General features: G+C 42.1%; 2 protein-coding genes across 2 annotated transcripts; one reads left to right on the top strand and one right to left on the bottom strand.

Moving 5' to 3' along the window:
• Positions 1-11038: 11038 nt before the first annotated feature.
• LOC111974027 (UPF0561 protein C2orf68 homolog) lies at positions 11039-12278 on the bottom strand. Its single transcript, XM_024001527.2, has 4 exons — positions 12072-12278; positions 11564-11679; positions 11335-11480; positions 11039-11255 (listed from the first exon to the last, which is right to left on the bottom strand). The coding sequence occupies exons 1-4, from the start codon at positions 12179-12181 to the stop codon at positions 11133-11135; spliced, it is 495 nt and encodes a 164-aa protein (XP_023857295.1). The 5' UTR covers positions 12182-12278; the 3' UTR covers positions 11039-11132.
• A 496-nt stretch (positions 12279-12774) lies between these two features.
• On the top strand, positions 12775-19964 carry LOC111974025 (ubiquitin carboxyl-terminal hydrolase 39). The gene is made up of 13 exons (XM_024001525.2): positions 12775-12938; positions 16421-16499; positions 16576-16670; positions 16778-16914; positions 17091-17243; positions 17510-17735; positions 17873-17947; positions 18121-18188; positions 18335-18523; positions 19040-19182; positions 19295-19430; positions 19590-19676; positions 19808-19964. Exons 1-13 carry the CDS (start codon positions 12890-12892, stop codon positions 19859-19861), a joined length of 1491 nt encoding a protein of 496 aa, XP_023857293.1. The 5' UTR covers positions 12775-12889; the 3' UTR covers positions 19862-19964.

The raw sequence follows: 19964 nt of genomic DNA on the forward strand, positions 1-19964 counted from the left end.
AAGCGGCCTTTCACATCTAGGTGTGATACCATGTTACCGCACAGGACTAGAAAAAGCACTGCTCCCCCTCTTAGCCTCTTATCCTGCTGGACCTTTCTCGAGGGAGAAGAACCTCCATCTTCAGTAGGCTGACCGCAGGGCCTGGACCTCCAGCTTTAATGGCAAGAACTGGTGAACTGATAAATTACGCAAAGTATTTTTATTTTTTTGGGGGAATAGTACCTGTAATTCGGTACATAAATTGTGACTGAAGAGCCAATGCACTAAATGGTCCCTGTAGGAGACGTAGTCTTTAAAGAGCTAGTGTAGCCTGACCGGTACATTTTAAGACTACATTCAAGGAAAGAAGGCTAATTAGGGCACAGCCTCTGCAACTCAACGGAAGAGCCATCAGACAAAGCAACTGGGGACAAAACCCAAAGGAGCAGTCCACRAGGGACCATCCAAACTCAGAGGAATGGAGCAAGAAACCACCAAGGAACCCCTCAACTGAGGACACTGACATCTTTCCTTTGTTCACCTCCATACGGCCTAACCAGAGCCAAGGACAACAGATTTGGTTCAGATGATCATATCTTCAATATTCATGTCTTGAATTCTATTTCCTACCTTTTCATGATCACTCGTGTGTACATATTTTGCTTAGTGTTATTAAATGTTGATTGTAAAAAGATCTTGTCTTATTCTGGGAAACAACTCAAATGTATTCTCAAAGAATTCATACCGTCAGATTAATCAATGTATTAATATTCTAATTTTAGTCAGACCTTAAAAGACCAGTTTTGTCCAAGAAAGGACTGGTGTCCCGCTAATTGTGCTCCCGGGTGGTGCAGCGGTCTAAGGCATTGCATCTCAGACGTCACTACAGACCCTGGCTCGAATCCAGGCTGTATCACAACCGGCAGTGATTGGGAGTTTTATTTCACCTTTTATTTAACCAGGTAGGCCAGTTGAGAACAAGTTCTCATTTACWACCGCGACCTGGTCAAGATTACGCAAAGCAGTGCGACARAAACAACAGAGTTACACATGGGATAAACAATTGGCTCTGCGTCATGAGGGTTAGGGTTTGGCCTAGGTAGGCAGTCAATGTAAAGAATTTGTTCTTATCTGACTTGCCTAGTTAAATACMATTTACAAAAATCATAAGTGTCATGGTGACGACGGCTAACTAAGCTCATGCGCAGAAAAACGTCATCGGAGCTAACGGTCTTCACGCGGAGAACTGCGCAAATGCAGGCCATATCAGAGACACTCTTAAGATAAATGAAAACGTGTCACTTTCATTAGGTTGATTGGACCGTTGGAGTAATAACATGTTCAACTTTAAGACATTGGTTCGAATTTAGGTTGTGCCTTTAGATTTCTAGAAAAAAAATCGACTTGGTACGTTTAGCGAAGGGTTTAAATTAGAAACTGTGCCACCGTCTTGACTTTGTTACATGTGAGATATGGACAATTAAGGTGACTCTAACAAACTTTTTAAATATGAACCACCCAAAGGTTTTCTGAGTAGATTGTATACTTAAACGAATTGATTAATCCAGGTTGAAGTTGATGGACAAACAATCTTTAGGATAATATGTTATACTGCAGTTTTTGGTTGAATTTGTGTCTCGGCCATGGGGTACACGCCAGTGCCCAGGCTGCAAAAACTACTCCGACCACACGCACMTTCAGATGTTCGTAAACCAATCACCTCACAGAACGCAGACACACCTCCTTGGCCCACTGACATAAATAATTCATTCAGGCAGGGAAGGGAGTACAGTACGGTACCAAAACGAAATGATCTGTTTTAGTTATACGTGCAAACTAAATCCGTGATTTACTAAATGTGCTACCCAGAGGCAGTCAGTAAAGGCTGAGGACATATAGCGCTGTCCTTTTCGAGAGTAAAACGTGTTTTCGGAGGTGGTATTTAATGTGCAATGTACTGTTTTAGCTAGTGATGGGGGGGATCAATACAAGTTACATATTATTTTTGATGAAATATCGTATCATTTTGACAATATTGCAATATTAGTTTTGTGCTATATGGCTGTACCTGCACCAAAACTCCAGTATTTTTTCCTTTATAGCTTGTTTTCCATCTTTTTACGTATGGAGACCATTTGTTTTCAGCATTTATTTCCATGACTGATCAACACTCATGGCTTTCTCTTGTTCCTCTTCAGAAGACATATGGTGAGAAATATCGAAACGCAGTAAAATCACAGTATCGAATTGCAATACATATAGAATCGTGAGAATCGCTACATATATACATTGCGTCTTGTCGTGATAATATCGTATCGTGAGGTTCCTGRCATTTCCCAGCCCTAGTTAGCCCAGTTATATTTCACTTCCTGATTACAAATAAAAGGCCGCCCTTGTCTTCTGTACGGATTTTTCTACCAGTAATTCTTAGAGTAATCTACATCCCAAAGAATACAACGGCTTCGTTGTCCTTCTTGTGACCCTTCTTGACTCTGGTTCCAAGCATTTAGTGTCTGATTGGCAATAGAAACACTTTCTGAAGCAGGCCATTTATCACCAGCAGCCAAATCCTGTTCAGTTCGTTAATAAAATTCCGAACCAGTAGGTTGGCTAGCTGTTCAAAATGAGTAATCCTTTGAGCTGCTTCTCTTCTAATTACTTCGGTGTTCACCGCTCTGTAACATTGTACCCTATTTGTCTGGCAGATTTTTAAATGTATGAATGGATTTCATAGTATGCTCAACCCAGAGTCTGTCTAATCTCGAAGGAGATTGGGTATCAATGTTGTTCTATAGCCTGGGCACCATTCTGTTTCTGCCTGTTTCGGTTTATCGCCATCTTGGCAAAGGCAACAGTCGTTCAATCTAACTGGTCTATACGTGAGTACAATAACTACGAACAGTATCTTTATTTATATATATTTATTTCTAGCTTGATATGTCTTCACATTACAAGCGTGAGTTAGACGCTTTCCTCGTGAACACCCAAATTCCCACAGGCCCTCATTAGCATATGACCGATCGAGATGCAATATGCAAATAACGCCACAGCAACGACATACAATTGTTGAACGCATAAACAGTCAAACTTGACTTGTGGTTTTATTAGTTTGTTTTATGTCCTTCTCTTGTGCCTCCCTAAAGAGTTTGGCAAACCTATGCCTTAACAGGAGTGGCTGCTACTGTGTGGTTGGCTGTATGTGGCTCACATGGCTTGTCCACGTGTCTACCCTGAAGGAAGACTCCAAAGCACAGGTTACATTCTTTGTTTTCTTCTGATGCTTCCCTGAGAACTGGAATATGTCCGGAGACAAAGAGATCATCAACCTCATATAATTACTTATAGAATCCCATATAGTAATTTAATAGGTTCTCTGTAAGTGTGATCAACCTGTCCAGGTCATCAGTCTAACTACTTCCCTGTAACACCAAATAAAACTGTGACATTAATGGCTCCCCTTGACTCTGTCATTTCCAGGAACCTCCAGTAGGACTACCTAAGCGCATTTTATGGATCATGAGGTAGTACATTACTACAGACACACTGTACTAACCAGGGACCATGAATAGCTTCGATACTCAAGTTACTCATGTGACTAGTGTCCAAACTGTCTGCCACTAATTGACTACACTCTGCAGCTGCTGTCCACTCACACCGTCAGGAATGTTTTCTCAGACTTCTATTTTTAACTGGCACTGTTAGATTGCTGGGGTTTGCATTATGGCTGCACCATGGCAGCCTCAATCCACCACATCCATTAATTTATTCACTATTAGGTATACCAGGGGTGGGAAATAATTTTGAGTTGAGGGCCACATCAGGATTTCTAAATTCAGTGGAGGGCTGACCAATTTGTTCGTCAAAACCAATTTGTGGGCCAGAAAAGGGGCAGTTATTTGAAAACGTAAAGGTCCATTATAACTTTCCATCTAGTTTGAGATGTTCAACAGTGGCCTGGAGTGTTTAATTAACCCAAAATACCCCTACCCCCCCACACAGACACAATAAGAAACAGCCGTATGTTAACCACCCCAGATCTACAGTGACTTCAGAAAGTATTTATACCCCTAAACTTATTCCACATTTTGTTGTGTTACAGCCTGAATTCAAAATTGATTGAATTCTTCAAGCTCTGTCAAGTTGGTTGTTGATCATTGCTAGTCAGCCATATTCAAGTCTTGCCATAGATTTTCAAGGAGATTTAAGTCCAATATGTAACTAGGCCACTCAGAAACATTCATTGTCGTCTTGGTAAGCAACTCCAGTGTATATTTGGCCTTGTGTTTTAGGTTATTGTCATACTGAAATATTAATTTGTCTCCAGTGTCTGTTGGAAAGCAGACTGAACCAGATTTTCCTCTAGGATTTTGCCTGTGCTTAGCTCTATAGCATTTATTTTTTATCCTAAAATACTCCCTAGTCCTTGCCATTGACAAGCATACCCATAACATGATTCAGCCACCACCATGCTTGAAAATATGAAGAGTGGTACTCAGTAATGTATTGTGTTGGATTTTCCCCAAACATAACGCTTTGTATTCAGGACATAAAGTTAATTTCTTTGACACATTTTTTGCAGATTTACTTTAGTGCCTTAATGCAAACAGGATGCATGTTTCGGAATATTTTTATTCTGTACAGGCGTCCTTATTTTCACTCTGTCATTTGGGTTAGTATTGTGGAGTAACTATAATGTTGTTGATCCATCCTCAGTTTTCTCCTATCACAGCCATTAAACTGTTTAACTGTTTTACAGTCACCATTGGCCACATGGGAAATCCCTGATCGGTTTCCTTCCTCTCCGGCAACTGAGTTAGGAAGGACGCCTGTGTCTTTGTAGTGACTTGGTGTATTGCTACACCATTCAAAGTATACTTCCATTCAAAGAGTACTTCACCCAATTAGAGACACAAAAAATACCTATGTGACCGACAAATATGAATGGAGGGGGTAGGGGCAGAGTGGTTTAATCAAGCCTGAGCCACCTTTGTCGATGCACAATTCGACTGTTGTTGACACTCTCTTGAAAGGGGTGTAGTGTTATAAAACTATACTGTAGCTAATGTTATCACCTAGGGAAGGATGTGTATCAGCTAAGTGGGTTTTGTTCAAGAGGTAGAAAAAACAGAGGTGAAATGACAGTACATGTGTTTGACAGGTTTATACAGCCTTGGAGCACAGAAGGTTGGTGGCACCTTAATTGGGGAGGATGGGCTCGTGGTAATGGCTGGAGCGGAATTAGTGGAATGGTATTAAATACATCAAACACATAGTTTCCATGTGATTGATGCCATTCCATTTGCTCCATTCCAGCCATTATTATGAGCCGTCCTCCCCTCAGAAGCTTCCACTGCCTTGGAGATGAGACTAAACAAAAAACCTATGGAAATTATGTTATTTTACATTATATTACTGTACATTCTTAGTTTACAAACTTTGGTATGAAGAGTTGGAGTCTAAAGTTCTCTTGAGTCTCAATGGACTCCAAGAATGGGCGTTGAGGGGCAAGGGGTAGTGTCATGGTGAGGTCATGGAGAAAGTCATGATCAGTCCAGTTGGCTCTTTGGCCCGCGGTTAGGGGTGTGGCTCTGCAGGGTTAGGTAGACGGTATGATGCAACATTAGTAGAGATGTCATGTTTGTTGGGTGTCTATGCAGGATAAAAAAAGTAGCGTCTCCCAGCCTGATGCCGTGCTTCCATCCAGAATAAGGCTGGTGGGAGGAGCTATAGGAGGACAGGCTTATTGTAATGGCTGGAATGGAGTAAATAGAACAGAGTCAAACATGTGGTTTCTATATGTTTGATACCATTCCATTTATTCCATTCCAGCCATTACAATGAGCCAGTCCTCCTAAGGCTCCTCCCACCAGCCTCCTCTGGTGTATGGATGACACTAATCTAATCTGTCTGTCTTTTTCATTACCTCTCAAAGCCCATAGGTCTGTGGCCTCAGGGCAACTTCTCTAGCTACAAAAATACAATTTATAGGGTTATGCAATGCGGTTACGTGAACCATAGAAACATAATTAATTTTACTGTTGGATTTTTATGCTTTTGTAAATTATAATAGAAGGAACTTTTGATATCTATGCATCTCTGATCTCATCCAGTATCTCAATTTAATGGAGTTACACTGGTTTTATTTTTACAATTCCGTCATTGCTGGAGGAATATTGTTGTCTAGTCAGTCATGCAGTCTTAACATGTGAACCTTTTATAACACAGGAGTCCAAAGGGGGGTGGCCTTGTTCCACCAATAGCATCACAGAGACCACTCCTCCTGAAAAGGGGTTTTATGTAACAGCAACAAAGACTGGCCAGGCATGTGGCTCTGGGATAAAAGTTACATATTTTCATGCATTGCTGAAAACAATGAATTAATCGTCCACAAACGGTGGGAATCAGCCGTTTGTCCACTGAAATGTTAGTTCTAATCTGCCTTTCTATTTTTCTTTGGATGGGATTGTTGAGTCCCTTAGGAACAAGTTGTTCCACAGATCAAGGAAAAAACATTTAGTTAGTTCTTTAATCTAATCTCTAACAAAGTTTCCATACCTTGCACATAGAGTTGTGTTGAGGACTCTAGTGCCCCAAAAAACATTTTAGTATGGGCAGCACCACTGAGGACCATTTTAAAGTAGTCAACTGACTTCTTATGGGTTAGGGAAGGATCACATAATTCCATCCAGGTCATCAGGAGGGATCAGCCAATTAATTATACTTGTGAGAAAACATTCCATAAATGCAGGTGGCAGTACATTTCCAACCTTGGCTTTATACCTGTTCAAACAACACAGTCCAAGTGGCAGTATCCATCCTTTTAGTTTGCTTACCAATTTATAGAAGTAGTAGCTGAAATTTGGCTACTTCAAAATRGAAATGGCCTCAATGGCGCTGTTGTGCGATCACAGACGCTATAATGGGAAAGATACAATGTTGCGATCTCTATACAACTCTATGACCTTGCATTAGTGAACTAGTGTCAGTAGGCCTGTGGTATGAATGGAGGTTAGCCATGTGACTTCTTAGGGTTGCAGGATACTATCACTCTGGTTCAATGGCTGACTCTGGTTACACAACTTAGCCATGCTAGTCAATTTTCCAAAATAAGGAACCAAAAAAGTCTTCCAAAATAAGTAACATTGCAGTGCAATACTTATAATTATTTGATGGGTATGAAAGTGTTGAGGGCATTTAACTCAAATGCATTTGTGTAAACCTAGTCTAAACATGTTCACACCTGTCATTATTGAAAGAGAAATTGTAACCGTATAAATATGGGAATGGTGTAAGAGCATCAAGAAGGAGAATAGATGGAAAAATACAAGTTGGATCAATTGTGTTGTATTGAACATCAAACTGGAACATTTCAGTTCCCTGTCTAAGTAAAAATGATAGATGCTGCCCCCTAGTGACAAATAGTAACATTACATTGCCCCTAGAGAGAGGTGAGTTATTTTCCCATTATACAGGCCTGTACTTTCTGTTCACTCCATAACATTCGCTAGTCTAATCTGTCCATATAATTTAGGATTGCATGAAGCACATCTGGAATTTCAACCATGACAATGACCTTATCCCCCACACTAATGGTACAGCCCTCACCATACATCACCCAGGCCGTAAATTAAAACATTGACCTGGAAAATTGTTTTTTTTGTGTGTTGGAGAAAGAGAAGGATAGAGTAACGTACAGTCTCGCTCACCTTTAACAAAACTGTGTACACACACACTAAATCTGTAAACAGTGAACATCCAAAGATTTTTKGGAAATATACAATATACACCTTTGTAAAATAAATATATTTAATATATGTAATACTGAAACAATAAGGATCTCTCCGGAAAATGACAGTATAAAAAAATAAAACTCTTAGAACATATAGGCCAATCAAAAATAAATTAGATTAGAGAAGTCATGACCACGGCACATTTTTTACACAAACAAGAATCTGCTACGACCAATTGATTTGCTCTCCTGCCTTAGTCATATTGAGTCATCACAAAACACAACCATATCGTTTCAGTCACAGTGACCTCAAATGTAACCCTGCAGACAGCAAATCAACATGGTAACTTTTTCATGAAAACAACAAAAAATACATAACTGTCACATCACTTTGCCAAATAAAATGTAAACACAAGAGGTTGGTGGCACCTTAATTGGGGAGGACGAGCTTGTGGCAATGGCTGGAGCCTAATGGGTGGAATGGTATCAAATACATCAATCACATAGTTTCCATGTGTTTGATGCCATTTCATTTGCTCCATTCCAGCCATTAAAATGATCCGTCCTCCCCTCAGCAGCCTCCAATGGATTTAAACCACATCCATATAAACAAAAGGTACATTTTGTAAACACAGCACACTTTCTATGGGGAAGAGGATGTCACTGTGTGGTGAAAGACACATTCACAGGGGTGGCGTCACAGTTTTTGGGGATTGGGGCCTCATTTATCAACGTGCATACATTTCAAACTAAATTCTGGCGTACGTGGAGATTCTAGGMTTTGCATGCAAACAAATTATTGGGATTTATCAAACATTCGCACAGAACATATACGCATGTTTTCATTGGTAAATCAGAGCTAAACCATATGTGTGTGTGAACGAGCGCTACAACTCTGCTGGGAAAATGCCCTCCATTCACCTTTTATGGTAACAACAACGCCCTCATTTGCTGTATTATTTGGAGATGTTGGAACTGGGCCGTGATAGTTGCTAAAGGAAAGCGCAATGGCAAATGTGATCACATTTCTGTAGAGGTGTGGGCAGAATGTTTTAATCTTTTGCAGTTACTTTTTTTAAACAAATAATGCATGACGTCTACAGTGAGAAAAGGCCACGCATTCTGCAAGATTGATTTTCTATTGAACAATTTCAAAGTAAATGCTGCCTACAGTCCACACGTCTATGCAAAATATGAATTGTTGTGAAATATTTTGTTTATCAATACATGATTGTGAGTCTATCTCCGTGGTATAGGCGTTGAGATTAAACAGGCTATTATGTCGTGCTCCTATCGCACAGCAATACTGTAGCCTAACCATACTGTCATAGGCTACCGGTCTATTTACTTTCTAGCTTGGTTGGCCATTGAATGAGTGATGGATAACTGGTAGCATAATATTTTATGTAGCGGCATGTCAGAAAAGGAGAGACATGCCCTGCAATAAGATTATGATTTAGGCTTACATAATAAAGTAAAAAATATATTGGGTGACATGCTGCTATGCAATCTTTTTACCAATGACAAATGCATCTGTTTTATAATTAGGCCTATAGGTTTTAATGATATTAGCCTACCATTATTATAATTCCTGTGCATCAAACACCTCGATTTCCCCCAAAATAACAATATTTGCTTGCAATACAGTTGATCAGACAACAACTAGAAGTTGTGGGTACGCATGGTCTGAGTTTTGCATGGGAATAGTTCAAAATGTATAAATACCAACCTTTGCGGGAAAACTGCCGCATGCAAGGTTTGTGTGCACGCACCCTTGAAACTGCCGCACACAGCGGTCTAAGGCACTGCATCTCAGTGCTAGAGGCGTCACTACAGACCCTGGTTCGATCCTGGGCTGTATCACAACTGGCTGTGATCGGGAGTCCCATTGGGCGGCGCTCAATTGGCCCAGCCTCGTCCAGGTAAGGGGAGGGTTTGGCCGGGGTAGGCAGTCATTGTAAAATAAGAATTTGTTCTTAACTGACTTGCCTCGTTGAAATAAAGGTTAAATAAAAAAAGGAGGCCTCTGGTGGGTAATATGGCCAAAATATCACATCACAGTATTAAAACAAAAAGTGGACGGTATTTTGTGTTTTAGAATAATAAAAGCTCAAAATGTTATTTATGAGTAGTGTATGACTCTAGGGTGGAAACACATACACTCTAAGTGATTTCAATGGGTCTTTCTCCATTCGGATTGTTTTATACTGTTCAATTCAACTTCAACACCCCCCAAAAAATCTGCATTTTAATACCTTTCTGCATTTGTTGCACTCATTTGAGATCATTTCCACGTAAGGCTGCACGATATGGGCAAACAATCTATGCCTTATTTTTAACCAAATGTTGCAATTGCAATTTGACTTGCGATTTAGAGAAAAACACTTGGGTGAACTGTTGGAATTATGGAAATAGAATGATTATTATTCTAACTATAGAATTAGAATAGTTGGCACTTTGAATACAGTGTTGTTTGACATGACAATTAATGAACATGCCAGGTAGGAGTTATTGTGACAGGGTAGGAACTAGGAACAAAAGTGTTGAGAAGTGTTTCTAGGGAATCCTTCAATCTGTGGCTACATTGAATGTTTTCTCTTAGCTTCTTCATGTAGCTAACATTCTTGCTTCCTCTTTGATTTAGAAGATACTGTTGCACAAACATGCTGTTTTAGGTCTTCACTAGCACTGGTATTATCAGGCTGTATAGCTAATTACGTTTGCTCTGATTCAGTACATTTATTAGCTAGCTAGCAATTAGCATTAGTGGCTAACAGGATTTAGGCCCAACTTGCTAAGAAAAGTCAAACTAGCTGTTTACAGATGTAAGAAACAGAAACTAAGTGTAATTATAGAATGCTTGTAGATTTATATTAAGAAGCAAAATGAAAACAGCATTGTTGTCATCAACATTGTTGTATGTGCTGCATTGATCATGCAGAAGATAAAGTAAAACCCCAAACCAGTCCGTGTATCAATACCGGTATATTATAAAATACAGTATACTGCCCAGCCTTACCCTGGTGTGGCTCAGATAGGGGCTCATGTTCTCAGCTCTGTCCTTTGGAGCAGTTTGACAGCCAATGGTCCATTCAACCACAAGACAACGGCAGTTTCACAGGGCCCCTTACAGACATGACCCAGGGTCAGAGATGCCAGCCCAATACAAGAGATGTGAGGACGGCTCTCTTTTTACCCTTCTGTAAGTCAGTCTTTTCCCCATGGTTGTACACTAGCACAGAGGGGACGGCGTGGCTGTGTGACGTCATTCAGATCCTGGTTAACAGTCCCTCAGAATGTGGGTCCACAGTAGTCCTCTGCTACTAGCATTCATTACATACAGGAAGAGGGATGGCTGGAGGGTAAACAGAGGCCTCTGACTCCTCCTCCCCCCTCTCATCACTGTTAACTTCATTCACTTTCTTCAGCGTTTGTCCAGACGTTTATCCATTTCCTTTCGAACCCGGGCCTGCAGTGCCACCCTCATGGCTGAGTCCAGAACATTTTTCTCTGCTACACGCTCCACCACCCTCTCTGGCTTGTCCTCCTAAGAGACAGGAAACAGGTCACGAGGGCACAGGATGAGCACCATCATAAAAAAATAGACACTAGACAGACAGACAGACCTTGTGTACAATGAAGGAGGTGACACAGCCAGAGTCAGCCTGGTAGTCCAGCCAGAAGAGTTCAGTTCCATGGGTCTCTGGCTCTGTACTCGACCCACTCTCATTCCACTCTTCAGTCTCTGCACCCACTCCTGGCTCAGATCCATCTGGAGACACATACATACACATCACCACTAAACTGTGTCTTCCAAGTTGACAGAAGTTCATACTAGCAGCAGTGTTTTCTTACTTCCACGTCGAGGATGGTACACTTGGATATCTGGCCGGCGGGGGCGTCGGGGGGTAGTGGTGAGCCTGGCCCTCTGACGCTCATTGGCCTGCTTTACCTGCTTATCATAGTCATCTCTGCAAGACATCAAAGTGATAAGTCAGTGTCTGAATCTTGCAGTAAGATAAACATTATTTATATCAATTAGAGAGTAACAAGGCAATTTAATTAAAACCATTGGAATGATTGTGAGTGTCCAACTTCTAACAATATCCATGATGGGTGTAGTTGTACACAGCAGAGAGCAATATCTGGTATTGATACTCTGAAGAGGGGCAGTTCTCTGTTAGACGTTGTGCGCATGCCCAGTAGAGGTTGGAGTGAGTAGGCGTACTAGCGATGAATTTCAACATTATCAAGAAAACCCTCGAAACTAAACAACTGCACGCTCTCATAATTGATTACATTGACTAAATAGATCGACAAATATACACCCCGCACGGCATGTTAGCTCATATTAGTGATTCACCTGGCAATCTGGTTCCTTCGAATGTGGTGTAAGAAACCATGGCTCATGTCCAAACGACCCGTACGTTTATATTTGAGCTCTTGTTCTTCATCATCCCGCAAAATCTCCATCGTGAGAGATGATGGACAATGTATTTAGTATTTAAGATGGAACATTAGTACTTCTTTATATGCACAACACCACAAGCTGCATCATAACGTTAATCAATCTTTCAAAGGGATTTACCACTAGTTATCACATCCACTAAGTCAAAATGGGCTATCGTAAAAACGAATCAAAACAAAAAGGAACGTGCTTTTTGATCTTAATTTAATGTTATGGTTAGACATTGGGTTATCATTGTGTTTAAGGTAAGGTTTAAAAATCACATTTTAAGAAGATAAAAATTATAAATAGGCGGGGTGTATGACTTTGTGACTGTGGTAACTAGTGACCATTCCAAAGTGGGCTGGGCTGCTGTCTAACTGGAATTGCACACGGAGTTACGAGCTTGTCCATAATTTATTTTTTCGGATCAAGCTTCTACCCCTGCAAATTATTTTTTTTCTCTCACATTTTTTATTCTCATGAATTATTTTATTTAAAGTTGTTTGAAAACTGCGTTGCTCTTTAGAGGCCCAAAATATTTAGAACTATTCAATCTCCGCCGTTCTGTTTTTGCCAGAGTCAACTTGAAYATATGGGGTTAAACTCTGGTTGGCCATTTTGATATTGAAACCGGGAGTTTTGGAGGTGTGCAACTAGTAAAATCAACTCAACCCTGGCTTTAGTTATATTATTATCAGCTCTGTTTTTCATACGCAACAAAGATTAACACGATGGTCTCTGTAAAACGGGAGAGAGAACTTGACTTGGAAGACGACGAAGGTAGTTAACGATTTCAAACCGTGTATAACCTAACGCAAGCTAGTAACAAGCTGGTGTTTATTTCCAAACGTATATATTAATGTTTGCTTGCCCAGTTAGCCAGTTAACCTAAATAACATTGTTGGTAGGTAGCTAGTTCTAGCTGACTAATGTATTGTCAACTAGCCAAGATCCCAGCATCAAAAGTGTCCGTCTAGCTTTGCCAGAAGATACCGACCCTACCGTTACGATTGTTTACACTGAACTGCACAGGGGTCGGGAACGCAATACATTAAGACACGTCTTCTTTAATCAATCGAATGTATTTATTTATAAAGCACTTTTTACATCAGCAGATGTCAAAATGCTATACTGAAACCCAGCCTAAAACCCCAAACAGCAGATATAGAAGCATGGTGGCTAGGAAAAACTCCCTAGGAAGAAACCTAGAGAGGAACCAGGCTCTGAGGGGTGGCCAATCCTCTTCTGGCTGGGCCGGGTGGAGATTATAAGAGTACATGGCCATTTAAAGGCAGATTGTTCTTCAAGATATTCAAATGTTCATAGATGACCAGCAGGGTCAAATAATAATCACAGTGGTTGAGGAAGGTGCAAACGGTCAGTACCTCAGGAGTAAATGTCAGTTGGCTTTTCATAGCCTAGCATCCAGAGGTCAAGAGGTCAACAGCGGGTGTGGTAGAGAGAGAGTTGAAAACAGCAGGTCCAGAACAAGGTAGCACGTCTGAACAGGTCAGTTGAAACTGGAGCAGCAGCACGACCAGGTGGACTGGGGACAGCCAAGAGTCATCAGGCCAGGTAGTCCTGAGGCATGATCCTAGGGCTCAGGTCCTCTGGGAGGGAGAGAGTGCATACTTAAATTCACACAGGACACCAGATAAGATAGGAACTATTGCAGCATAGAAACTGGAGACCGGGATGGGTCGGGGGACACTGTGGCCCCGTCTGACGATGCCCCCAGACAGGGCCAACCAGGCAGGATATTACGCCACCCACTTTGCCAAAGCACAGCCCCCAAACCACTAGAGGGCTATCAACTTACCACCAACCTACTACGCTGAGTATAGCCCACGAAGATATACTCCACCGCACTAGCCCGAGGGGGTGCAAAACCAGACAGGAAGATCACGTCTGTGACTCAGCCCACTTCTATGGTATATTGCAGATCGCACAATTTAATGTGCATCCCGCCACCTACTGTGCGGGGTGAAAACAGGATTCCCCAAAAATTTAACAAAAAATAAACTAAACGAACCTACTTTTCTGTTAAAAAATAAAACAGTTCTGATCCCTATACGGGCTCAAAGGGAACCTGGGAGGGCGGGTCTTCCGGAGCCAGTACCCCTTGCAAGTCTTCAGATGTAAAATCATTACATCCCAAAAACATTTCTGCCGCAGCCACAATAATGTCCAGACTTCTTTGAGACTTGTGCCATACAGTTTATAACTGTGGCAATGAACACCACAAAATCCACCTTTATCTTTTGACTGGCAGCAAACCTTTACTACAGGCTGTGGTGCATCCACTACCATATCTTCACTAGTGTCACTTGTTTTCTCAATTATTTTAATCGCCTCCGCTCTAACTTTTAACTGTCAGGACTGACAGACGTTCATATTTTTCTCCATTCACCCAGCGTGTCAGCGCCGGGCACCAACCACACCAGGAATTAACTTCAGGTATTCAGCCTGAACATCGGTCGTCACCCCTGARATGACTCMTTTGACGGGTGCTCTACTCCGAAGTTCAAAACACAACATGTATGTTGTCCAGATTCTTTTGAGGCTCAGTGCAATCTTCCTCTGTTCTTCAGAAATACAATTAATCAAAATAAGACCACTCCTGGTCACTCTGACAGACTCCACTTTTCCCAGAGCATATTTCACCATTTTCAACTCCTCAAACGGGTCTCCCACATATGTATCCTTACTCAACAAACGCATCCCAASAAGAAGCGATTCATTATCATACATACACATATACTCCAATTTCCTTTTTGTTCCAGTTTTCGCTACTACTGTTGGCCATTCAGAACATTCGTCTTCACCAACTTTGCTCGACGCGCTGCTTGATTCGAACAAGGCATCCACTTCCACCATCTTTCTTTCAACAGGAGTTGAAGTATCAACTGTGTTCCTGTCGTGACATTGCACATGTAAAAAAAAAAAAAAACTACATTAAGACACATTGGAGCCTGTGTGAGAAATGGGGTCAGAAAAAATGATGTATATAAACCCTGGATTGCTGACGCTATGTATTGGCTGTTGAGAGGCTTTAGTCACCGGTCGGCCATATTGGAACTCCCCAGTAGGAGCAATCCCCCATAGGAATGAATGGAATTCTACATTACTTCAGTTAAATGTTTCAAGGACAAAATTACATCTATTTGTTTTGTTGTAGTGAGGACAGTAACATAAATACTTTAAGGAAAATGTGTTTTATATATTTTTTGTTTTTATGTTAAGCTCACATCTCAGTACTAGCTGTGCCACTAGAGATTCTGGGTTTGAGTCCAGGCTCTGTCGCAGCAGGCCGCGACCGGGAGACCCATGGGGCGGCGCACAAATGGCCCAGCGTCGTCCGGGTTAGGAGATGGTTTGGCCGACAGGGATTTCCTTGTCCCATCGCGCACTAGCGACTCCTGTGGCGGGCCGGGCGCAGTGCACGCTGACACGGTTGCCAGGTGTACGGTGTTTCCTCCAACACATTGGTGCGGCTGGCTTCCAGGTTAAGTGGGCATTGTGTCAAGAAGCAGAGCAGTCCCCCCCCTCGTCATCTAGTGTTTATACGCATCAGGTTGGAAAACGTACCACAATGCAGGGCTGGGATATGCCACTGAATTCCAAATTTTACCTTTATCCACGCCGCTTCACTGAGAAGATTGAAATACTGCTAATTTCCCCGGAAAATTGTMATTTTCGTCCTCATGCTAGATACCAGTAGCCACTGTCATTGAGGTACATTTTCCAACTCGTATCTCGCTCCGGCTCCACGGTGTCTTATGCTTCGATCACACCGACAGCATCATTGCATTTTGGCACACCAGAATTACACTAATTTTCAATGAAACGCTGCGTTTGCCTTGCAGCGTTGCAGATGCAGTTTGCAGTGTGTTCGGTGAGGTGCATACGTATGCATGGATGTCTTGACAGAAATGGCAGCAGAAGGTGAATGTTGAATTTTTGGTGCATACATATCCAGATGATGCTGCATACTATTTTGCGCAAAGACGCTGTCAGTGTGTTCGAAGCGTTAATGTAACCATGACTGTGTTCCGAACTCAGCGCAGTTCAAGCGTAATGGTATAGTAAATATCTTCTGGCAACTTCTAACTAAGTTAGTGTTACCCACAGGCCTTTTGTAAACAGAAATCTCTGGTGTAACGTAGCTAATGTTAACTAGATACCTACGATTGTTGTCATTGCTAGGCATCAAATTAGCGAGTTACACTGAATTGTTTGTTGATATGTTCTTTGTCTTATAGCTACAGTGCCTGTGAAAGTTGGCCGTTCATCCGAGGATCGCAGAAGTCGCCACTGTCCCTACCTCGACACAATCAATAGGTAACGTTAAACGTCCACTGGTTTTAACACTGAATGTGTAATATTTGTCATTCACCTCTAACACCTCTGTCTTCAGGAGTGTGCTTGACTTTGATTTTGAGAAGCTGTGCTCCATCTCGCTCTCCCACATCAACGTCTATGCTTGTCTCATCTGTGGGAAATACTTCCAAGGTAAATCATCCAATACTTCAGATTAACGTTGTTACCTCCCTCCCTACCTGAAAAATTTTCAGAAATGATTTGACCTCGACCTAAACTGGTGTGTGTGTCTCTTCCAGGTAGAGGTCTGAAGTCCCATGCCTATACTCACAGTGTGCAGTTCACCCACCATGTGTTCCTCAATCTGCACACACTTAAGTTCTACTGTCTGCCAGATAACTACGAGATCATTGACTCATCGCTGGAAGACATCACGGTGGGTCCACAGAGATGGGTTTGCACACATTAACCCTGTAATAAGACCATTTCAGAGGTGTCAGATGCATTAATTCAAACATGCACTGATTAAATGGTGCTAAACCAATAGTTTATGTTCAGCCATGGTTTGTGCAATAATGGAGGTGGTCATATATTTTTGTTCTTTGTGTTTAGTATGTACTGAAGCCCACATTCACCAGACAGCACATCTCTGGATTGGACAAGCAGGGCAAGCTGTATCGAGCCTATGATGGCACCACCTATCTGCCTGGCATAGTGGGGCTCAACAACATCAAGGCTAATGACTACGCTAATGTGGTGCTGCAGGTAAGACTGTTATCCACCACAGAGTATCCACTGGTGAATCAGACCTCTCACCATTCACATGCTGCTTAACCTTTTCCTGTATGATGATCATCCATGTGACTCAGTTGGTAGAGCATGGCGCTCGCAACACCAGGGTTGTGGGTTCGATTTCCACAGGGGACCGGTACGAAAATGTATGCACTCTACTAAGTATCCCTCTGGATAAGAGCGTCTGCTAAATTACTAAATTGTAAAATGATTATGGTGAGCTGTCTTTAACCCTTCAGGCCCTGTCCAATGTGCCCCCACTGCGGAACTACTTTCTGGAAGAGGAGAATTACTGCGGCATCCGTAGGCCACCTGGTGACATCATGTTCCTGCTGGTGCAGCGATTCGGTGAGCTGATGCGCAAGCTGTGGAACCCCCGGAACTTCAAGGCCCACGTGTCACCCCACGAGATGTTGCAGGCCGTAGTGCTGTGTAGCAAGAAGAACTTCCAGATCACCAAGCAAGGCAGGATTTTATTATATCACATTCAGTTAGGCCGAGAGCCTTGTTTCTCAAGAACAAAATGTTTTTAGTACAGTAAAATGTATGTGTTGCCCTTTGTTGCAAATAAGCAAATCTGCTGATTGGTCTCTGTCCTGCAGGGGATGCTGTGGACTTTCTGTCCTGGTTCATGAACGCTCTGCACGGTGCACTGGGAGGAACCAAGAAGAAACCTTGTGAGTGGGAGGTGGAGGGGACTGATGACTGGGGTCGAGGGAGTGATGTTGGGGAAGGATATGACTTAATCCTTTTTCATTGTCCTTATAAGTCAGTGTTGTCTGCCTCACTGTACAACCTGTGATATTAACAAAGATATCTCCCTCTTCTTTCTCATCTCTCGCCAATATAGCAAGCCTCACCAAAGTGTTCCAAGGTTCCATGCGTATATTCTCCAAGAAGCTTCCTCACCCAGATTTGGCGAGTGGCTTATTGTCAGACCTTTGTAAAAAGAAGACTGCATCATTGTATCAAAGTTTAAATCTTTACTTGTGAATTCATGACTTCAATATGATTACAGATTTTAAAAGCTAAATTGTTAATGTTACATGCTTTTCTCTCTCCAGCCACCAGAAGAGAAGGTGGCTCTGCTGTTGAAGGAGGAGTACCAGGAGGAGATGTCGGAGTCCACCTTCCTCTTCCTGACCCTTGACCTTCCCACAGCCCCACTGTACAAGGATGAGAAGGAGCAGCTCATCATCCCACAGGTCCCCCTCTTCAACATCCTGGCCAAGTTTAACGGCAACACAGAGAAGGTACTGCCCTCAAACTCCTACTTACATTAGCTCAGAGGATTAGCACTCCTATCTTCAAGCCAACCATCTCTCCCACCAAGTTAAATGAAAAGTAGCCTCAGAAGCCTAGGCTTCTCACGTTTTGTTTGAAAGCCWCAAACATAAAAAACGTGACGGGTGGGCTAGATGGAAACTAGTGATGCGTTGCCACTTATTAAGCCAAACAAATATTTAGCATGAGTTGCTCTACCAACCAATGTTGTTTCTGAAAATGTTTCTGACTTGCATCAAGCTAGCTACCATAGGATACAAAACTAATGCTGCATAGGTTATTAAAACAAAAGTGAGTGTTAACAGCCAGCGCTCCCATCCTAAGCAAAATCTTTCAAATGTCGAGTCAACGAGACAAGATTTGGAAGGATGGCCTGTGAGACTTCAGCTTCTGTTTGACATAATCTTAAGTGCTTTATCACCTCTTGATTTTCCTCACCTCTTCGCCCTTTCCTCTGGTCCCTTCACACTCCTGTTTTCTTTTAGGAGTATAAAACCTACAAAGAGAATTTCCTCAAAAGGTTCCAGTTGCTCAAGCTGCCTCCCTATCTCATCTTCTGCATCAAGAGGTTCACCAAGAACAACTTCTTTGTGGAGAAGAACCCCACCATCGTCAACTTTCCCATCACGTAAGAGACTGTTGCATACTTTCCCCATGTACTCAATGGTAATTTAGCATCATGCTCAGCCTGATGAGTTCATGTCTGTGTTTTTGACTCCTTGCATTTGCTCCTTGACCAGGAACGTAGACCTTCGTGAGTACCTGACAGAAGAGGCACAGGTCACAGAGAAGAACACCACCTATGACCTGGTGGCCAACGTGGTGCACGATGGGAAGCCCACTGAGGGGGCATACAGAATACATGTCCTGCATCATGTAAGTGACAGCTGCATTTTCAGAACTTTCTCCTAGTGTACTCTAGAGGTGCACATTTGCAGAGCTTTAGATGTGCAGTATTTTATGACATTGTGAAATAAATACTCATCCTGTTCAGTTATTGGTGCTAATGTGTGCCTTTTTTTTTGGTCACTGAAGGGCACTGGGAAGTGGTACGAGCTCCAGGACTTGCAGGTGACAGATATCCTGCCCCAGATGATCACACTGTCGGAGGCCTACATTCAGGTAAGCTCTATTGTGTCACATTCACCACTGATTATACCATATGCTGTTCTCTAATTTACAGGTTTATGTCTAGATAAGTTACTGACTCCCTGTAACTGTCAGTTATGTTGATGTGTGGTTCTGTGTTCCAGATTTGGAAAAGAAGAGAGAACGAAGATGACACAACTAACCACACAGGGGCGTGAATAAGGCATTGAAAGATTGATTGTACAGGAGAGAGATGTCACATGTCAGACGAGCCCCAAAAAGCCACTAGAGTGGAACTGGACACTGTTCAAGATGACCTCA

Source organism: Salvelinus sp. IW2-2015, linkage group LG15 (genome assembly GCF_002910315.2).
Source record: "Salvelinus sp. IW2-2015 linkage group LG15, ASM291031v2, whole genome shotgun sequence".
Classification (NCBI taxonomy): domain Eukaryota; kingdom Metazoa; phylum Chordata; class Actinopteri; order Salmoniformes; family Salmonidae; genus Salvelinus; species Salvelinus sp. IW2-2015.

Bases quoted from the DNA above. Each gene is read 5' to 3' on its own strand.
- LOC111974027 (XM_024001527.2), bottom strand. From the start codon at position 12,181: ATGGAGATTTTGCGGGATGATGAAGAACAAGAGCTCAAATATAAACGT. The intron at 11,680-12,071 runs GTGAATCACTAA...GATGTCTTGCAG, and splicing joins CGAAGGAACCAGATTGCCAG to AGATGACTATGATAAGCAGG. The intron at 11,481-11,563 runs GTAAGAAAACAC...ATGTGTCTCCAG, and splicing joins GTACCATCCTCGACGTGGAA to ATGGATCTGAGCCAGGAGTG.
- LOC111974025 (XM_024001525.2), top strand. From the start codon at position 12,890: ATGGTCTCTGTAAAACGGGAGAGAGAACTTGACTTGGAAGACGACGAA. The intron at 16,500-16,575 runs GTAACGTTAAAC...CTCTGTCTTCAG, and splicing joins TACCTCGACACAATCAATAG to GAGTGTGCTTGACTTTGATT. The intron at 16,671-16,777 runs GTAAATCATCCA...TGTCTCTTCCAG, and splicing joins CTGTGGGAAATACTTCCAAG to GTAGAGGTCTGAAGTCCCAT.